The sequence below is a fragment of the Meles meles genome, chromosome 11, assembly GCF_922984935.1.
Source record: "Meles meles chromosome 11, mMelMel3.1 paternal haplotype, whole genome shotgun sequence".
Classification (NCBI taxonomy): Eukaryota; Metazoa; Chordata; class Mammalia; order Carnivora; family Mustelidae; genus Meles; species Meles meles.
Window position 1 is genome coordinate 35039467 of NC_060076.1, and position 22524 is coordinate 35061990.

The window sequence follows — 22524 nt, forward strand, 5'->3', positions numbered from 1 at the left end:
AAGTGATAACTATAAGATACTTATACTAGGTATTTTATATTTCCTCTTGGAAATCCCCAAGGTTAAACTAACCTTTGAAAAAAAAAATCACATTGGGGGCACCTGGGTGGCTCAGTCCGTTAAGCGTTTGCCTTTGGCTCAGGTCACGATCCCAAATTCCTGGGATGGAGCCCCACGTTGGGCTCCCTGCTGAGTGGGGAGCCTGCTTCTCCCTCTGCTCTCCCCCTGCTTGTGCTCTCTCTCTCTCCCTCAAATAAATAAAATCTTAAAAAAAAAATCACATTAGTGAGTCTGGGCAACTTAGTTCGCTGGGTGGCTGGCTCTTGATTTTGGCTCAAGTCATGATCTCAGGGTCGTAGGATCTAGCCCAGCATCAGGCTCCATGCTCAGCACAGAATCTGCTTGTCTCTCCCCCTGTGCTCTCCCTGCCCCAATAAATAATGAAATAAAATCTTATTAAAAAACAATCAAAATTAAACAGATACTAGTTTTCCATCTTATGTATATATTTCTTGAAGAAACATTTATGGACCACTAATGTCTGTGAAAACCTACACAATTTTATACGGCGTTCTCATTTTTTTTTAAAGATTTTATTTATTTATTTGACAGAGATCACAAGCAGGCAGAGAGGCAGGCAGAAAGAGAGGAGGAAGCAGGCTCCCTGCTGAGCAGAAGGCCCAATGCAGGGCTCGATCTCAGGACCCTAGGATCATGACCTGAGCTGAAGGCAGAGGCTTTAATCCACTGAGCCACCTAGGCGCCCCACGGAGTTCTCATTTTTAAAAGAAACTTTTGAGTTGCTAAAATTTAATATATTGCTAATATTTAAGAGAGCATGCTTTCACAGCTTCAAAGGTTTAAAGAAGTGAATCAAGTGAAATCTGTCCTATGAGTTATTTTCTCCCACTGCATTTAAAAATCTGACTTGAAGGGGCGCCTGGGTGGCTCAGTGGATTAAGCCGCTGCCTTCGGCTCAGGTCATGATCTCAGTGTCCTAGGATCGAGCCCCGCGTCGGGCTCTCTGCTCCGCAGGGAGCCTGCTTCCTCCTCTCTCTCTGCCTGCCTCTCTGTCTACTTGTGATCTCTCTCTCTGTCAAATAAATAAAATAAAATCTTTAAAAAAAAATAAAAATAAAAAAAATTAAAATCTGACTTGAAGGAGTGACAAGTGCTGAGCTTTCTCCTAGTGGATGGTATTTGATTCTTGTGCGCGATGGCTAAAGGAATTACTGCTAGCATGGATTGGGAAAGAGAACTAAGCAGGGAATTTGGGGAAAAAATTGCTGAAGAAAGAAAATTTAGGAGGTTTGGGTTTCAATTATACCTTATGCTGATGAACTCAGACATGCTTCCAAGAAAAAGGGTGACAATCTCAACAATCAGTAAAGACTGCTGAGGCCAAGACAGTCTCTTGTTTTTTGCATAAGCACAGTTCTCTGGTACCACAGATGTGGCTCCCTGTCTGAAAGTCAACATTGTATGCCACTCTGCTGATCCTCAGAGGTTGTTTTACAGCAGAAAACTTAAACCATCATTTATTTTTATTTGGAAAATTTTTTCCATCTCTTTTTATAAATACTGATATTCTAAATATAATATTTGCAGATTTAAGACAGAAACCTGAGAGGCCTTCTGAGCGGGAATTAAACTGACAACTCCTAGAATCTAAGTAGGTAAGTTTCTTCCACGTACACTCATGAAATAGAGCATCACCTTACTTTGAGACGTTGGAGAAAGCTTAACTTTACAATGTCTAAGCTTTCTTCTTCTTTAAAAAAAATTATTTGTTTGTTTACTTACTTATTTGAGAGAGAGAGGGAGGGAGAGAGCATGAGTGGGAGGGGCAGAGAGAAAGGAAGAGAGAATTTCAAGCAAACTCTGTGCTTTGAGCCAGACACAAGGCTCCATCTCATCTTGAGCTGAAACCATGAACGGGCTGCATAACCAACTGTGCCACCCAGGCTCCCCTCAGTTTTCTTCTTTGTAAAACTGGAACATTAAACAGTATCTATCATATGGTAGTTGTAAGGATTACATAAAGGACACCATCACTGGTAAATCTACAGGACACCTATTGTGTGCTGAGGATACAGCAGTGAATGAAGCACTACCCCTTCCCTAGTTAGTAATGCCTTTAGCACAGTGTTTGAAACGCTGTAAGTCAACTAGAGCTATTATCATTTTGGAAATGTCAGATATACCTTACAGAATGGGATTACATATGCATTACATTTTAAGTGTGTTTGCACACTTAAAAATTTTCTGTATACTTAAGGGGTTCCTGGGTGGTTCAGTTGGTTGTGTGTCTGACTCCTGATTTTGGCTCAGGTCATGATCTCAGGGGTTGTGAGTGAGATGGAGCCAGTGCTCAGCTCCATGTTCAGTGGGAAGTCTGCTTCTCTCCTTCTCCCTCCCACATGCACTCTCTCTCTGAAATAAATAAATCTTAAAAAAAAATTTTTTTTTCTTTATATTTAAGAAAAAATTGTTGACAAGAGGAATCTGTGGCAGACTCAGAATTGGGATTCCTTCCACACTGCAGATTCACTTCCTTTGGAAGGTATCAATGATACAGGTTAATTTCAGCAGGTCTCAAGCCATCCTTCTGCCCTTTACATTGTAAAACTCTGGAATTTCAACCAAATTACTTTTATGCAGTAGTTAACATATGAGGCATTTTCCCAGCAGACTTCAGGAAAAGTCTTTCATTACACCAAAAATATGAACATGACTCATCAGTTTTTATTACAGATTCTCTTTGCACATATAACTGGTACACTGGCATTACAGACATCAGGGGTAACAGGATGTATAAAGTAAATGGAAGTTTCTTAATCTCTTTAACTGATAAGAAGGTAGGGCATCTATAATTACCCAGGGCTTCAGAAATCCTTTGTGAACGAGCAGCAAGTTCCAGCAGGTGGGAAGATGAAAATGACAAAGAAGGGAGAACAGTATTGTCAGAGGTATGGGCCTTAAATAAGCCAAAAGTACCCACATATCGAGGGAGAAGTAATGACTTAGAAGCAGCCACAATGAGTGAGAAAAAGTTTAATCCTAATCAACCTAATTCAGGAATGTGGGTCAAGAAAGAATGAGGAGCAAGCATTTGAGAGGGTTGCAGGGGAAACACTATTTTCTGTGGAGAGCCAGGTTTCAAGACAAACTTAAAGTATGTATGGGACTAGATCAATAGTTCCAGCAACCTGAGGCCAGAATGACTCTGCTTCTAAGTGAATCCTCATAAGGCGCTTCTGGGATGGTGGAAGGACTACAAGCTTCTTCAGATGGAGTCAGTGAAGTCCAGGTTTGATTGGGCTCCAAGGGAATCTTATACATGGTGGGCAGGCTAGAAAAAGATCAGTTAGTGTCCAGAACCTTTACCATGTAATTACAAAAAACCCAACACTTAGATCTTGGCAGATTTTGGGGACAGGGTGCTGCCTTCTCTGAAGTCAGCCATAGCCTCACCCTATCTGAAAAACTTACATTCGCTGGGGTTATTAATCCTCAGGGCCATTTTAGATAAAGAGGCTAACATACATTCGAAGCCAAAATTAAGCAGTTAAGCAGAATGGACTACAGATTTAATTCACAGCTGATTTTATATAACCTTTTACAAATCATTCTTAACTGTTCTGTACTACAGTTTCTTATTTAAAAAAAAAACAAAACTGCTCATGATAATGTCTGAGACCCTTCTGTTATCACAGGCAAATAAGACCATATTTGTAAGAGCTTTTCAAAAGAAAGGAGTAAAGAAATATGCTATTAAATGTTACTGCCAAGCTAGAAAATCTGCCTAAAAAAATTACAATTGACAATGTAATGCAGAGAACAGTAGTATATAAAACTAAGCCAGCTTATGATTTTTAAGACAGTACATATTAAAAAGTAAGTTTAAGGTATTTAAAAAAAAGAATTTATTGGGGCGCCTGGGTGGCTCAGTTGGTTAAGCGGCGGCTTTGGGCTCAGGTCATGATTCCAGGGTTCTGGGATCGAGCCCCATGTCGGGATCTCTGCTCAGCGGAGAGCCTGTTTCTCCCTCTCCCTGGCTCTCTGCCTACTTGTGTTCTGTCTGTCAAATAAATAAATAAAATCTTTAAAAAACATTTTTTTAAATGATTTTATTTATTTGAGTGAGAGTGAGAGAGAGAGAGAGGACATGCACATGAGTGTGAGGGGGGAGGGGCAGAGGCAGAAAATCTCAAGCAGACTCAGTGCTGAGCCCAGAGCCTGATGTGGAGCTTGATTTCACAACCCAGCAATCATGACCTGAGCCAAACTGAAGAGCTGGATGCTTAGCTGACTGAGCTACCCAGATGCCCCAGACTACTTTTTTTTTTTTTTAAAGATTTTATATTTTTTGAGTTATCTCTAAACCCAATGTGGGGCTTGAACATACAACCCCAAGATCAAGAATCACATGTTCTACCAACTGAGCCAGCTAGGTGCCCCAGTTTAAGCTACTTTGGAAAGAAATAATAACTATTTCCACACCCAGTACTGAGAATCACATTCAACGTTATTAGTAGGCCAGGAAATACAAGAGAAAACAGTAAGATATCATTTTCTCCTTATCTGGTTGGCCAAAATTTTAAAAGATCAATTATGGTGTTGAGGGCACCCTTTTTCTGTTAAAAAAAAAAAAAAGATTTTATTTATTTATATGAGAGAGTGTTCAAGAGAGAGAGAGAGCATGAGCACAGGGAGAGAGAAAAGCAGACTCCTGCTGAGCAGGCAGCCCTACCGGGCTTGTTTCCAGGACCCTGAGATCATGACCGGAGCCAAAGGCAGATGCTTAACCAATGAAGCCACATGGGTGCCCCTGCCATCTAGGTGCCCCTGCTGAGAGCACTCTTAAACACATCTGGCAGGTGGATATAATGGCACTATTTATTTATTTATAGGTTTTATTTTTAAGTGATCTCTACACCCAATGTGGGGCTTTAACTTACAACCCCGAGATCAAGAGCTGCATGCTCTACCGACTGAGTCAGTCAGGTACCCCAACAGGTACTACCTTTTAGAAGAGCAACTGAACAATATTTATCCAGATATAAATGTATATAGCCTTTAATTACACAATCCCACTTAGAATCTGACTTATTGAAATAATCTTATACAGATATGCACACACAAAGATATTTATTGTAGCACTGTTTGTTTAAAAAATGGGCTGTAACTATAAATCCAGATGTATTGGTAGAGATATTGTCAGGTAAATTGGTACATCCATATAGCGGAATAAAAGTTAGCCCCTTGATACGTAGATCTTTATGGGCTAATGCAGAGATATGCAATCATAAGGAATTAAGCAGAAAAAGTTAAACTGTAGAACAATGTATAGGATAATGACCTTACTTTTGTTTAAAAAGACACTTTAAAAATTATAATCAACAGTTGATATATTTACATGAGAAACATAAATACCAAACATTCATATTTTAGTATCTTTTAATTGGAAATTCATCTCAATAGAAGCCATATCACTTTCTTATGGAAAAGGTTATAGGTATACTCCAATATAAATAAAATTAGAAAATATTTATGCTTTGTATCATGTCTTTGGGAAGTATAAATTAAAAAGAAAAAATTCTTACTTTTTAAGGAAAAATAATTCTACAGCCCTTCTGGTCTTTGAAAAAAAAATTTTTTTTAAAGATTTTATTTATTTATTTATTTGACAGAGAGAGAGAGAGATAGCGAATGAGGGAACACAGGCAGGGGGAGTGGGAGAGGGAGAAGCAGGCTTCGGGCCAAACAGGGAGCCCAATGCGGGGCTTGATCCCAGGACTCCAGGATCATGACCTGAGCCGATGGCAGATGCTTAACAACTGCACCACCCAGGCGCCCTGGTCTTTGAAATTTTGACTAAAACTCCGTATGATGCAAAATGATGTCCAACATAACAAGGTGTTAAAATTTAACATGCTATAGGTAACTGAATGTCTTCTAAATTACTTTTGTTTTTTTAATCTAAAAAATGAACTAAGATAAGCAAATCTAAAGTCTTGGCAGTTTTGTTCTTCTTGCTTAAGACTATTCTATCAGCAAGAGTCATCAATAATCAAGCCAGGCTTCATACAGACCTTTGTATTCCTCTGCTAAGTAGGTGTATATATATTTCATCTAACTATGCATGAATAGGTACATAAATTTTATGTGTTATTTATTACATACCTCTTTTATTTCAAATCTTTACTTGGCAAGCAAAGGAGGCAAGCATGGGTTTACAACATTTCTTGATGCTGCCTCCTGATGAACCAACCATTCAGTAGGATCCCTAATTAGAACATTGCTTTAGATGATCAGTAGCCAAAAGGACATCCTATCATTACATATGGTATAGAACAAACATTCTTTTAGGTAGGCTGAGTGATAGTTACAAATTGGCACACTGCCCCCAAAGTCTGACAAATTATACACAGGATACTCACATCAGCATAGTGGCCTATCATATCACATCGGTCACACCGTTTTCTCCAGGAAGGTCTTTCGAGACATCTGTGAGTGGAAGACATAGGCAAAGAACAGCCTAAGCAAAAGCGGGCCGGGCAGGCGTACTGGAGGTGTCCTCTCTCGGAACAGAGACAGCAGGGGCGGACTTTCTAGGTAGCAAACAGAAAATCTCTTTAGCAAAATGGGTAGGTCTCAAATAGAAGATTAATTTTTCTTTTTCTGTATAATTACATAAAGTTTATTTCCAATTTGAGACCCCAGTGAAGGTCAAATCTTGAGTAGAACTATAAAATCAAACAAAATGTCTGAAGTCAGAGCTTGAATGCAAGCTATCTGTATTCTGTGGTTGCCAAAAAGGCTTATTGTGCATGTACCATCCACGGGCATCTACTTCTTATGCCTCGTCTTGTAGGAACATCGACAAAGTGGACTGTGCCCAAGAGGAAAAGTGGGATGAGGAGGATGTGGAAGCTAAGAAGTAAGAGAACAGATACTGAAAGAGGCTGCTTTGCCTGGAGGATCAAAGACAAAGAAGAAACCTAAAAGCTGTCTCAAACATGTCTTTTTGTCTGAAACACAATCATTTGGAAGAAGGTATAGGTAAATGGAAGGAACGTTTCTTGAGAGCTTACTATGTCAGGGAATATCTAAGAACTTTAGTTCAGTGTTCTTCCAAAGGGTGATTTGTCTGTTTAACATAATTTACACCAATAAACATTTAAAAATGCTTTCTAACAATGAAAATTATCCCACAATGAAAAAAGCTGTCTCATAAAGTAGGAGGTTTGGAAGTGAGAGGGTCTCAGGAATCATTTGATTTAATCTCCTCATTTTATAGACTAGAAAACAGAGGCACAGAGGGTGAAATGATTTGCCCAAGGTTGTGCAACTTTCAGTGGAAAGCTAAACTGATTCCAGGTTTTTCTGACTCTAGCTTCATTCTTCTTTCTCTGCTACTATTACAGGCATGACTTACATGAAAAATGTAATGTGAAATCTACAAATACATTATACAAGATTTGAATTCTATGGTTATAGGGGTTTACTCTTTAGATTCTGATTTTTTTTTTTTTTTTTTTTAAAGATTTTATTTATTTATTTGACAGAGAGAGAGAGATCACAAGTAGGCAGAGAGGCAGGCAGAGAGAGAGGAGGAGGCAGAGAGAGAGGAGGAAGCAGGCTCCCTGCAGAGCAGAGAGCCCGACGTGGGGCTCGATCCGGGGACGCCGAGATCATGACCTGAGCCGAAGGCAGCGGCCCAATCCACTGAGCCACCCAGGCGCCCTAGATTCTGATTTTTAATAATGAGGAAAGAAACATGTATTTCACATACTTGTGGAAAGGGGCAGTTTTTCGATAAATGGCCACATTTGTCACAATTTCTACAGGTCACATTTTTGTTGGCTGTATAGTATCGGTGGGTCCATCTTCCAGATGCTCTATTATTAACTATCTGGGCCTAAGGGGGAAAAAAAAAATCAATAATTAAAAAAATATATTCCACTCTGTTCGAAAGAATTAATAGCCATAGTTTATTTAATCTAGAACCCAGCAACATGGAACTTTTGTGTTCTTAAAAGAAGTTAAAAAAACATAAAAGGGATTGCCATGAAGATAACTCTACTTCTTGTCTGTCTCTTCCCCCATCCTTTTACACTTCTCTGTATGGTTCCATTTCTTTTGTGTCTCTCTCTACTTACAGTTCAGATCCAGCATCATTTGCATCATTTAGATGCAAATCATATGCATCATATGCATCATTTAGACATTCTGATGGCATTCAGAGCCAAAGATATTATTGATTTCTATATCTGAATGTATACCATATTTTTCTGAATGAGAAACTTGCTTAAATTTTTACCCAGGGGATTTTTTAAAAATTATTTTTGTCTTCAAAGTTATAAAGCCACAAAACAACTGAACCCATTCTCTCTTCTGAACAGCCCAGGGTTACTGCCTATAAACCGGATTATAATTTCTAAGAGACACGGAGATAATTTCTTTCCAGTACTTTTAAGATCCATTTTGCCTACAGTAACCCAATTCTAGTTTTCCCATATTCTAACCAAAATCTAGTGTCTTGCAAAAGAACAATAGCAAAACGTATCAAATGGAATACCTAAAGGGGAATATGTATATGCCAACCATGCTTCCATCTTTTTGGGTAGAATTCCATCTTTGAAAAAGCTTTTCACCTTTTACTTGTTATTCTGCTGGATTAACCAGGTAGGCCCCAAGTAGACACAATCTAATTATCTCTTAAAACTTTTTTTTTTTTAACCAAGTTGTAAAATTATTCTTTTTTCTAACCATCTGTCACAATTAAGGCTAATAATTGACAAAGACAAACACCTGCCACATCCTAAATATAGACTAACCATTTCCTTACACTGAAGAAGCAGTTATTTCCGGTGTTTATCTTTAGTGGTACCAGGCAATATGGGCTGAGAAGACTCACCACGGCAGAGAAGAAACAGAAGGGAAAGGGGACTAAATCATTATGGCAATTAACAGACTGACAAAAATCAAGGCAGAACCACACTTCTGAAAAATTCAATCACCATAGACTGAAATCAAACTTTTTCTTACAACATACTCAGACCACCTACTATCTCTAAAGTTTATTAAGTTATCATACCGAAGTGAAAAGAGACTTCAAATCAAAGGAATTTATTCATTATTCATAACTTCAAAAAAATTTTTTTACCTCCGCGTCTTTGTCACTGATGAACCAACTTACAGCATCTTCTCCTACAAAACAAATAAAATGTTACTCAAATCTTGACACCTTGAAAGCACTTATAGATTGACATTATTCAATCAGTCAGTATTGAAACTGGACCCCAAACACGTAGTGAGATATGTGAATACTTTAACCTCTTATCTTGGCTCCATTATTACTTGTGTGGCTCTGAACAAATACTTAATCTCTCTCTCTTTTTTTAAAATAATTTTTTAATACACAACCTCTCTTAATCTCAGTTATGTTACCTGTGAAATTCATGGGAATCATTTTTGCCCCATGTACCTAAAAAATACTGTGGGACAAATGAGCTATGTGGAAACGCTCTGAAAATCATTAAGCTATAAACAAATTTAAAAAAAATCAGCAAAGAAAAAACCCAGTAGCAGATGCAGAAAGAAATCTTATCTAAACTTCCTTTATCTGACTAAAGCAGAGCTTTATGAAAGTCAGCTGCACAGCACCCCCCATCCCCCCACCTAGGGTCTCTAGTCAGGGAAGTGACTGACTTTGGCTTCTAGGGCATTCCAAAAACACCAAGCTGTATAAACCAGCATCATTAAAATGTTCCATCCTTTGAAGCCCGAAATACTTGTATCGGTAAACAACCTTCAGTAATCTGGTAAACAAACTAGTTGGTAAACCAACCTTTACCTTTGGCAACTGAGTTGAGTTGCTCATTCCTGAGCACTCCAACACTCTGTCTTTCCTCCTGCTCATCTCTCTATCACTAGTTAGTTCACAGGCCTCCACCGTTCAGACCCAAGAAGGCAGAGGAAAGGTTTTTGCCTTCCAATATCAGTTATGAATTATGCCCACTAGCTTCCCATTGTAGTTGACTTTCACTGTAACATTTTTAAAAACTGGACTTTATGAATACAATCTCATGACTGGGGCTAGAAATTTAGCACTGTATTTTATAACATCAAATAAAGTGAAAAAACAACAAATAAGGAGACCAAATATCCAGAAACCGTTGACCAATCTAAAAATACAAGTGTAAAAACCTAGGGGCCTTGGGAGCTCTACATTCCTCTTTATCAGCTGTTTTCTTCTCTCTGCCCTTTGCAAATCGCTGCTATTCCTCTGGTCCACTCATGAACAGGAGCAGGGGACATATGATGATGCAGAAGCTATGGTATCAACAAAGGATTGAAAGATTTTTTTTCTCTCCTTGAAGCAAAGTTAAGATTTCTTCCTTCCTCCTATCTATTCCTCTTCTCTATCTTGAAAACGCAAATCGAGCTTGACTCTTTGAAAGGAATTTTGAGGAGACATGAAGTAATCTACATTTCCGCAGGCCTACAGGAGTAAGTGTCTAGAGATACATTTTAAAATAAAATAGTTTTACTAAGAAAACCTAAAGGTTGCTTTATGAAAAGACCAATCCATAGGAGGGCAGAGATGCTGTGCAGATGATTATGTCCTTTGTCAAGTTTGGAGGCTGCATCCATAAACGGAGTGTGGAGAATACATTAAATAGTTGTGTGTCATCACCATCCACAATGGCCTTTCATTCAAAAGATCCACCTAAGGGGCATGCTCTGCTGTAAGTTTTAAAGCTGCCTTTTGTACCTCCATGTCCTTCATCTTTAAAATTCCAAATGACCACTAAAAATCACTTTAATTAAAAAACTGCCTTAATATTGTCCTTAAAAAAAAAGAAAACCTAAAAAACAGTGAAATGCAAAATAGCAACTATCACTACCCCCAATTCCAAGTAAATTTACAGTTGAACAGAGAACAGTGAGAAAAGGGACGGTCTGAGAGAGGAAGATCCCACCCCATTTAGATTGTTTCCACATTCCCGTGGAATTCAACAATATTCCAGATTGTATACTAACTCCTCAACAAGCTACAGTATACTCTTACTAAAGAAAATTTATTAAAAGGCACACGAAACAGGTTTTGTTTACAGATGAAACCAGACTTCTCAGTGGTAAATGGGACAAAGACATCACCAGAAACACATGCAGCAACTCCTGTACTACCCAATGGCTCCAGTGTGGGTTCGATCTTGGTTATAGCAGTTGACTCCTGCCCTTTCTCTATTATCTATGCTGTTTTCTTCTTAACTCCAAATCCCAAACTAATGGAAGCTTTGTTTAAAGACAACTCATTAGTGTTTCTACAGGCAGCCAATTCTCCACTTTGTTAAACTCCTGGTACCGGGCTTGGTAGAAACCTGGGTTCCAGTCTTAACCCTATCTCTTATTTGTTGTGTGGTGCTGGGCAGGTTATTGAACTTTGCTGGGCCTGTATAATAATGGGTTGGGTTAAATGGCATCCATGGTACCATCTAGCACTAAGTTCCTATGATTCTCTTGAATTTTCATTCATTATTAAAATCAAATCCATTGTCCTCCAGGCCACTGCAAATGGCACAGTGTGTCTTCCCTTAAAGATAACTTCCCACAGGACCCAGAGCACTCTCTCCCATGTGTTTACCATCCCTTGCCATATAATATAAAATGGGATTACCCTCAAGTGTAAAATTAGAATTGCCTTAAAGATGCCCAAGATTAACTCTTAGCTGCCTTAGACCCTTGTCTTGCTAATTTCTGGGGCTGTGATTTTTTTCAAACTTCAAAACTGTAATCAAAGCAATAGCTGGTAACTCCTTCTTTGCATCAAATCAACTTAGTGCAACAAACATACTGAAATGTTACAAGCAAGGCGCTATAGAGTGAACAAAGATGAATAAGAGCTTATAACTTAGTAAAGGAGACAAATGAAAGAAGAAAGGATTAAGAGAAGACCAAACAAAAATTCTACAGTAAATGTGGAGGAAGAATAGAAAATGTCTGCACTTAGGGGAAAAAGAGGAAAAAAAGTCACAGAAGATGGTTTTATAAAAAAAACTTTATTAAGTATAATTTACATATTATAAAATATATCCATGTAAAAAATACAGTATGATGTATTTTGACAAATGTACACACCTGTGTAACCACCACTACAATCATACATGGCACATTTCCACCATCCCAAAATGTTACCTTGTGCATATTTGCAGTTGATTCTCTACCCCAGGGCAACCACTGATTTGCTTTCCATCACCATAGATTTGTTTTGCCTGTTCTAGGACTGTATATAAATAGCATCATGTATTATGTACCATTTTGTGTTTGGCTTCTTTCACTCTGATTATTTGTGAGATTATCTATGTTGTTAGGTCGTGGTTCCCTTTTTATTGCTGAGCAGTATTCCAGGATGTGGATATAACAATTCGTTTCGCTGTTCATTTCCTGATAACAGGTTATTTCCAGTTTTGTGCAATTATAAATAAAGCAGCAATAAACATCCTAGTGAAAATCTTTCTTTTTAATTGACCTAAGCTTTCATTTTTGCCTTGGGAAAATACCCCGGAGTAGAATTACTGGATATGGTTAAGTGTATCTTTACCTTTATATGAAACTGATAAAATTTTCCCAAGTGCTTCTGTCATTTCACATTCCCATCAGCAATGTATGAGAATTCCATAGTTTCATAATTTCACCAATACTTGAAACTGTCTTTTCAATTTTAGTCTTTGAATGTGTATGCAATAATGCATTAGGATTTTAAGGGCGTTACTCTGATAACTTATGATGCTAAGCATCTTCATGTATTCATTGGCCATTCGTATATCTTCTTTCAAAAACTATTTGAGTTTTTAGCATTGATTGATTGTAGGCTACACACCCAGTGTGGAGCCTAATACGGAGCCGGAACTCACAACCCTGAGATCAGGACGACCAGAGCTGAGATCAAGAGTCAGACACTTGGGGCACCTGGGTGGCTCAGTGGGTTAAAGCCTCTGCCTTCGGCTCAGGTCATGATCTCAGGGTCCTGGGATCGAGCCCCACATTGGGCTCTCTGCTCAGCAGGGAGTCTGCTTCCTCCTCTCTCTCTCTGCCTGCCTCTCTGCCTAGTTGTGATTTCTCTCTGTCAAATAAATAAAATATTAAAAAAAAATAAATAAAATAAATAAAATCTTTAAAAAAAAAAAGAGTCAGACACTTAACTGACTGAGCCTCCCAGGCACCCCTTAGCTTGTTTTTAAATTGAGCTGTTTTTTATTTTTTGAGAGTAGTGAGGGAGGTTGTCTTTCTTTGATCGAATTATAGGAGTCCTTCATATATTCTAGATACAAGTCTTTTATTAGACAATTGTTGGCAAATATTTTCCCCGGTGTGGCTTGTTTTCTTTTTCTTTTTAACAGAGTTCTCAGAAAAGCAAAACTAATGAATTTGACTTTTCCCTTTATGGTTTTCTATGTCCAGAGAAATTTTCCTTTGCAAAGTTACAAAAGCAAGCCCTTTTTATGTTTTCTTCTAAAATTCTATAGTTTTAGCTTTTTATGTTTAGTTATTACCCATTTCTCCCATATGAATATCCTGTTGTTCCAGTATCACTTGTTGAAAAAAATACCCTTTCTTCATTGAATTGCCTTACCCATGTTGTTGAAAATCAACTGACCATATACATGTGGGTCAATTTCTAGAAGTTCTAGTATGCTACAGGTCTATCATTATACCATATTAGAATTTACTTTAAAAACCAAAATCATGGGGCACCTCGGTGGCTCAGTGGGTTAAAGCCTCTGCCTTCGGCTCAGGTCATGATCTTAGGGTCCTGGGATCCAGCCCCGCAGGGAGCCTGCTTCCTCCTCTCTCTCTGCCAGCCTCTCTGCCTACTTGTGATCTCTGTCTGCCAAATTAATAAATAAAATCCTAAAAAAAACCCCACAAAAATCCCCCAAATCATGGAGAGTAAAGTTTTCCAACTTTTTTATTCTTTTTCAAGATTGCTCTGGCTATCCTTTGATTTCTGTATAAATTTTAACTTGCATTTTTTAAAAAATCTTTAAAGTAAGCTCTACAGCCAATGTGAGGCTTGAACTCATGACAGACCCCAAGATTAAGAATCACAAAAGTACTGACTAAACCAGCCAGGGACCCTTGATTTCTGTATAAATTTTAGAATATAATTTCTACCAAAAAAGCCTGATGAGATTTTGATTGGTATTGTGCTAATCTATAGCTCAGCCTGTAAAGATATTTTAAAAGTATCAAGTCTTCTAAAACATGAATATGGTGTATCTCTTCATTTACTTTTTCACAGCAATGTTTTATGGGTTTCTGTGAACAGGTTTTGCATATATTTTATTCAATTTATCCCTCAGTAGTTCATGTTTCTTCCTGTTACTGAAAAAAATTTTTAAAATAACATTTAAATTCATTTTAAATTATTTTTAAAATTTCATTTTTAAATTTCTGATTACAAGTTTATAGAAACATAGTTGGTTTTTGTTTATTCACCTTGCATCCTGCAAATTTGCTAAATTCACTTAGCGCTTGAAGCTTTTTATAGATTCCTCCCAATTTTCTATATACATTATATATATACCAGGTGTAATACTCAGCATTTTAAGTGGTGACAGAAGATAATCCTTATTTTGTTTCAATAGGATGAAAAAATTCAATCTTTCTGAATTAAGCAAACTATTTGCTGTAGATTTTTCATAACAGCTTGAGGAAATTCAAAAGAATTTCCTAGTTTTCCTACTCTCCTGAGTTTTTAATAAGAGTATGTTTTAAATTTTATCACATGCCTGTTCTGCATCAACTGAGTAGGCCCCATGGTTTTTCCTCTTTCTGTTAATATGGTGAATGACAGGGTTTCATTTTCAAATAAACAAGACTTGTGGATTAATACCATTTGGTTAGGATGCACTCTCCTTTACAACATACTGTATAATACAATTTGTTAGTATTTTATTAAGAATTTTTACATATGTGTTCATGAAGGATACTGATTTATACTTTTCTCATAATGTCTTTGTCTGGGTTAGATACTGGGGTAAAATTGGCTTTATAAGAGTTGAGAAGCATTGGAGAGAGTTTGTGCAGAACTGGTGTTACTTCTTCCTTAAATATCTGATAGAATTCACCAGTGAAGTCCGTTAGACTGTGGAGTTTTTCCTTGCTTTGAGCCAGGAATTTCACTTGCAGGGAGGTTCTAAAAATAGTAATAGAAATAGTAATTCTACTTCTTTAGTAGGTATGGAGCTATTCACATCTTTTAGCTCTGCTTGGGCCCATTTGGTAATCTGTGACTTTCAGAGAATTTGTCTATTACTTCCGAATTGTTGAAATTATCAGCATAAATGTCCATAACAGACTCTTATTCTTTCCCTTTGGTTTAGCTAATTTGTACTTAAGCTCATCCAGTAAATTTTTTTTATCTCAAATACTGTGTATTTCAGGTCTACAAGATCCACTGGGTTCTTTTTTTATATCTTCCATTTCTCTTATTATATTTCTTTTTCTTTAAACCTCAGTATATATTTTTAACAGCTGTTTTAAAGTCCTTTCTGGTAACTTCATCATCTCTGTAATTTCTAGGTTTCTTTTATTTGACTGATTTTTCTCCTGGTTATGAGCAACATTGTCCTTCGTATGCATAGTAACTTTCTTCCTTGGATGCTAGTTATTGTAAATGGTAGTCTGTTGAATGTCTCCATTTTGTTTTCTTACTTTAAAGTGTTAGACTCTGTTTCTACAAGCAGTTACATAAACTTCAGATTAGCTTGACTCTTTTGAGCCCTTTAAAGCTTTGTCAGGGTAGGTCCACAATACAGCTACTTTACTCTAGAGCTAATTCAGCCCTACGTAACTGAGATGTATCTTCCAGGGTTTCTGTTAAATGCTGCAGGTATTCCATACTCTATCTTCACTCTGGCGCAGCTTAGAGACAATAGGCTTTTGTCCATGTCTAGTGGCATTGGACCTATCTCTGCACAGATAGGAACACGGTATCCTTGGTGTTCATGGGCAAGCCTATGCAGATTTCTGGAGTTCTTTCCCTCCAGTACTCTGCCCCACGAAGTGTAGCTTCCTTAGCCTCTCCAAACTCTGATCTCAGCTTCTCATCTTAGTGAGGCTGTAGTCCTGTGCGTGGTCCCTTCTTTTGGCACCATGATGCAGGTGTCTAGGCAGAAATTAAGGCTGACTGTAGGGTGCACCTTACTTGTTTCCATCATGAATCATGGCCAAGTACTGCCTATTGTCTACAGTTACCTTTCCCTTTAAACCTCTGTGTATATTGATAACAGCTGTTTTAAAGTCCTTCTCTGCTAATTTCATCATTTCTTCTCAAGGGGGAAGGCTGATGTAAGTTTATACAATATAGCTGGAAGAGAAAGTCCTATATAGGATTTTAATAGATGGGAGATGTGAAAGGACACCAGTAAAAAGCAAAGGTATACACAACAGAATGGCAGAGGTAAAAGGATATAGCAAACAATACAGTTTCATTGGAAGAGGGTATGGTAATTTCTTTATTAAGAAATGTCATGGGGGGGCACCTGGGTGGCTCAGTGGGTTAAAGCCTCTGCCTTCGGCTCAGGTCATGATCCCAGGGTCCTGGGATCGAGCCCCATATCGGTCTCTCTGCTCAGCGAGGAGCCTACTTCTTTCCTCTCTCTCTGCCTACTTGTGATCTGTCTGTCAAATAAATAAATAAAATCTTTAAAAAAAAAAGAATTGTCATAGACATTTTTATATATATATGAGAATACTAAGCATTAAATATGATTACTTATAAGACACTTTTTACCTCAAACACATATGAAGACTTAATATTAAATCTATTCTTCCAACTAAGAAAATTTCCATGTCCTCTTGTGGTTTAACTTTAAATACCTTTACTTTCTCCTGTGTGAGCTCTCCACAAGGACAGCACAGCAGGCCTCTTTCTACCAGAGTAGTAATATTGAAGGCAGAAAGAGTAAAACAGTATTACAGTGTTCTCTGTAACACTTGACAACACCCAGAATACTTCATCTCTTCTGAAATAACTTTCAAAACAAAAAAAGCAAACCCCTAACCTTACACATATTTTACACATTTTCTCCTATTTTTGGAACTTTTCTGCTATCTTAATTACACACATGCACAAAGTATCTCTATGATAATAAATGTAAGCATCTTTTATATTTATATGGTGACTCAGAGTTTACAAATTGTTTTAAATATACATTTTATCCCCAGTACCCTGTATGTTATGATTACGCAAATACTCACTTTTTAATGTGTGTACTTTCTACAAGAAATGGCAACTGGTGCTTTCTGTGAAAGGTAGTGCCAACGCAGCTATTTACTCATATGACTGCATTCAGTTTTTCTTCCTTTTTTTTTTTTTTAAAAGATTTGTAAATTTATTATTTGACAGGGAGAGACACAGTGAGAGAGGGAACACAAGGGGGTGGGGAGAGTGGGAGAGGGAAAGGGAGAGGCAGGCTTCCCGCTGAGCAGGGAGCCAGATTTGGGGCTTGATCTCAGGATCCAAGTACTCTGGGATCACTGCCTGAGCTGAAGGCAGACGCTTAGCGAATGAGCCACCTAGGCGCTCCTGCATTCAGTTTTCAAAGGATTTGAAGAGTCTGGACTAGATTTCTTTTTTTTTTTTTTTTTTAAAGATTTTATTTATTTATTTGACAGAGAGAGATCACAAGTAGGCAGAGAGGCAAGCAGAGAGAGTGAGAGGGAAGCAGGCTCCCCGCCGAGCAGAGAGCCCGATGCGGGACTCGATCCCAGGACCCTGAGATCATGACCTGAGCAGAAGGCAGTGGCCTAAACCACTGAGCCACCCAGGCGCCCTGGACTAGATTTCTTAGGAGCAAAGCCAGTTCCCGCTCTGCTTCAGTTACACTACCCTACATTCTGGTGTTTGGGAATAGCTGAAGATTTTTTTTTTTTTAAGATTTTATTTATTTATTTGACAGACAGATCACAAGTAGGCAGAGAGAGAGGAAGAAGTAGGCTCCTCGCTGAGCAGAGAGACTGATGTGGGGCTCAATCCCAGGACTCTGGGATCATGACCTGAGCCAAAGACAGAGGCTTTAATCCACTGAGCCACCCAGGTGCCCCTAATGACAAAAAGCTCATTTCTTTGCTGAGAGCAGCCACAGACAATTATGGAGCTGGTTCTATCTTTTGGAGTAATATGACAGAAAACAGGAGTTAATTAAATGTATTCCAAAGATCACCAAAGATTACAGAAGGCGACGGTACTACATATCCGGTTGGTTATTTGCAGTGCAGGTGCCAGGATCTAAGAAGAATCTTTTCCTGAGCCCAATACCCCTGTAGCTCCTTCTTATAAGGAAGCCAGAGATGCCTTATATTTTCTAGATATCTTAATTTCTAATACCTAAAATTATAAATCTCATTAGATTTCAGTGAAAAAGTATGTATGTATGATTTTCTTAGCATACAACGGGCTTGAATTTAATATTCAGCAAATCAGATATAAAAACTTATCTTCCCTACTGATTATTTAACAGTGTGAATGTGGGGCGCCTGGCTGGCTCAGTCGGTAGAGTCTGGGACTCTTGATCTCAAGGTTGTGAGGTCAAGCCCCATGCTGGATATGGAGCCTACTTAAAAAAAAAAAAGAATATAAATATGACTTTCCTCAATGTATAAAATGTTTTCATTTAATCTAGTATTGAGTTAATTTCAACGAATATTTACAGAATCTCTCATGTAAAAGACAGCATAGGAAACGGAAAGATGACTAAGGCACAGTGCTTGCCCTCAAGGAACTTATCACAGAGTAGTATGTGCATCTTTGGGCAAAACAACCTTAAAAGCACTACTGTGCTAAGAAAATAAACATGATAATTTCACTTTTTAAAACAGAAAGATGAGGGGCACCTGGGTGGCTCAGTCCGCTAAGTCCCTGCCTTTGGCTCAGGTCATGATCTCAGGGTCCTGAGACAGAGCCCCACACTGGGCTCCCCCGCTCAGGGGGAGTCTACTTCTCCCTCTGCCCCTCCCTGAGTGTATGCTCTATCTCTCTCTCAAATAAATAAAATCTTAAAAAAAAAAAGATGATTAATCAAGTTTTAAAGATTAAAAAGTCCACTATTATTGAGGGAATGAGTTATTTAACAAGAAATACTGAGTTCTACTAATGAGCAATTAACTTATGATGACTGTATCACCAAAATGGTCTTCTTTATAATTCTATGTAAGACCTTTAGGAAGTGTTTTCTCCCCAAATAATCTGTGCATCTATAGACAGCTCATAACTGGGAACTAGGGCAAAAAAGACCTTACTTGTTATACACCTGCAATTCCTAAGGAACCAAGATTTGGGGCCTTCATAGTATCCTCTCAATTGCAGGGTACAGACAAAACTCTGACTTGCATGAGATGGCATTTTTTTCACTCCTCTAAAACACAGTGAAATGGTCAGGAAAAGAAAGGAAAGTGGGGAAGGTTGTGAATTACACTCCCATCAGATAACCTAGGATTAGATATTTTGGCAGTTATAGTATTAAAGGCAGATTAATAATTCTGAATTCTGAATTTACTACAATTCTGAATTTACTGCCCACACTCCCTTTTTACATACCTAATATTTTTTAAACTAAAATGTCCTACTGTTTGTAAATTAACACTCCCAGTGCCTTGCCCTCTCTGTACTTTTGCTCATTTTATCCCCTTGATCTCCAACACTGTCTCCCTCTTTGCCCAATTTTCCATTTAACCCAGGCCAATTTCCATGACTACAAATTCTAAATGTCCTCTGAAGGCTGAGCTCCTCATGCCAATGCATGTGGTTAATATTCAGTACTTCTCTCTCCTTGACCTCTGTGAGCATTTACAGTTCTCATGGTTGCTATAACAAAATACTTTCCCAGTTCTTACCCCCTTACCCAGTTCTTTCCCAGTTTCCTCTTCCTTCATGGGTTACTTGGTATGCTCTACTCTTTGCTCTCCTCATGCTAGATTCTCAGTCCCAGCTCATGTCATATGTGTCCAAGGAGAGAACTCCAAAATCTGTCTCTCTAGACCAGATCTTTTCCCGAGTTCCTGATCTATTGGACATACAGATTAGACATCTTGCAGGTAACTCAAACTCATAATCATTAAAAATGAATTCTTCATTTTCTCCCCATTCCTTGCATTTCTGGCTCTTAAAAACAGACAAAAATTCTTACATCTCCTCCTTGTATCTTCTATCTCAATACCTTGTCTCAATGTATTTTCAATATAAAAAACCTCAACTCCTCCCTCTCACCTTTGATATCATTACTTACCAAATCCCATAAATTCTCTCTCCACCACAGCCTCAGTACCATTACACTGACCCACTGATACTTAGTTCCTCAGCTAGATTATTAAAATAACTTCTGACTATCTCTAACACCACAACTCATTTTCCATTCCACTATTACTGGAATCCTTTTGTTTTCTACAACATTAGTTTCAGGTGTACAACACAATGATTTGATATCTGTATATACTACGAATGTAATTTCTAAAATGGAAATATATATACATTCTGAATGGTCCCTTGATGCCTACAGGATAAATTCCTCTGTATGCCACACAATACCTTCCATGATTTCATCCTTACCTGTTTCTCTGGCTTCATCTTCCTGATCCCAGTGCTCCAGCTAAGCTTAATAATTTCCTCAATGTGTCCTGTTGTTCTCTGCAACTATGCCTATGCACGTATTCCCTGAACACAAGCCACTCCCAACTTCACAACATGGAACTAGGACTTGGTCTTTAAGTCACTAATCATGTGCTACCTCCTACAGTGAAGTCTCCCCTGATAACCCTTCAAAAGCAAAGACAATCACTCTGAACTTTGTAACATCCCAAACTCTGACCGTATCATTTCTATCTCTGTATTTTCCAAAGCAGGATTGCATAGTTATCATAGGTACTTGGGTTTACTGAATCACTTAAATAACATTTCCTCTTCTGATTTCACTCTGGTGGAAGTATTTCCTCCCTCCCTAAAAATACCTTATTTATCTCTTAGGCTATTATACACTTCTAAACCCTGTGTTAACAGCTATATTAATAAATATTTTACTTCCCTTACTACACTGTAAGTTCTCCACGGACCTCTGTGGACCATCTGTTTCATCACCCTATCCAGTTACCAGCATGACGTCTTGCATACTTTTAATTACATTAGAAAAAATAATTTAAAAGAAAAAGGGAAACATTAATATGCACACTTGTATGAGTAAACACTGTTCTAAACTGTGGGTAAATAAGCCAACAGCCATTTCTTGGGTTATCACTGTACATATATACAAGTTCAATAAGACAATTCTTGGAGAACCTGGCTGGCTGGTTCGGTAGAGCATGAGACTTTTTTTTTTTTTTTTAAATTTTATTTATTTATTTGACAGAGAGAGATCACAAGTAGGCAGAGAGGCAGGCAGAGAGACAGGGAGAAGCAGGCTCCCTGCTGAGCAGAGAGTCTGAGGCGGGGCTCAATCCCAGGACCCTGAGATCATGACCTGAGCCAAAGGCAGAGGCTTAACCAACTGAGCCACCCAGGCGCCCTAAGCACAAGACTCTTGATTTCACAATTGTGAGTTCCAGCAAGTCCCATGTTGGGTATAGAGATTATAAATAAATAAAAACTTAAAAAAAAAAAAAAAAGATGATTCTCCGTGGCTAAAAAAAAAAAAACACCAGAAGATTTGGAATTTCTGTAGTAAAAAATTGTAGGAACTATAAAATACTTTAAAAATCACTGCTATTGAATAAAAATCACTTGGTAGACACAGGATCCACCTGAAATATAACTGGACATTTATAAATAATCATGCCTACACCTAGCCAGTGTTTATGGAATAAAGATCACAACGATGAAGCTGCCAGATATTTATTTCATATCCTATCCTGAGCCTAATTCCACTACACCAGATTTCCCTTGGGATCTTCTCACTTCGGATAAGCAACTGAACCAGCCACAAATGAAGTTACTATTCCCAACTTCATCAGCAGCATCTGTTATTTCAACGGAAACTTTTGAAATACATACAATGCCACATGCAAATCCCTTGAGGCCTGAGCCACTTTATTCACTTGCATTCTTCTCAAACTGCTCTTTATTTCTGTCTCTTATTTATATCTTTCCATTTAACACTTGTCACAAAACCATTTTAAGTCATTAAAATTTTGCAGTGTTTAACTGCTATTAGTTTAAATAAAACAAATTTTAATAGAACAATTTGCAAGTTAGGCATCAAACTGTTCCTCTTATTTTAAATGATATTAAATTTACCAGAAATAATCTATATTTTTAAATGTGTATAAACGATAAATGGGGACTTAGCTCTTCTTTTTTTAGAGGTAGAGGAGGAAGAAGAAAGAGGAAATAAATACAGGTGCTTAGCACAGGGTTATACAGAGCTCTTGCAAAGTTATCTGTCACGTAAAGGCTTTTTGTATTACCTCCAAAGAGACACACAGACAGATACAGCCACACACAGAGCATTCTCTTTCATC

The 22524-nt window shown here is 37.9% G+C and overlaps 1 protein-coding gene across 2 annotated transcripts in view; it reads right to left on the reverse strand.

The window, feature by feature from the left end:
* The window catches only part of ZCCHC7 (zinc finger CCHC-type containing 7), a 253110-nt gene that overhangs the window by 46527 nt on the left and 184059 nt on the right, over positions 1–22524 (reverse strand). For both annotated transcript variants that reach the window (XM_046022994.1, XM_046022993.1), the window contains exons 3-5: positions 9173–9216; positions 7799–7924; positions 6444–6614 (exon numbers count right to left, since the gene is read on the reverse strand). In XM_046022994.1, coding sequence (XP_045878950.1) covers positions 6444–6614; positions 7799–7924; positions 9173–9216 — 341 coding nt within the window. The remainder of the gene's footprint in view (positions 1–6443; positions 6615–7798; positions 7925–9172; positions 9217–22524) is intronic.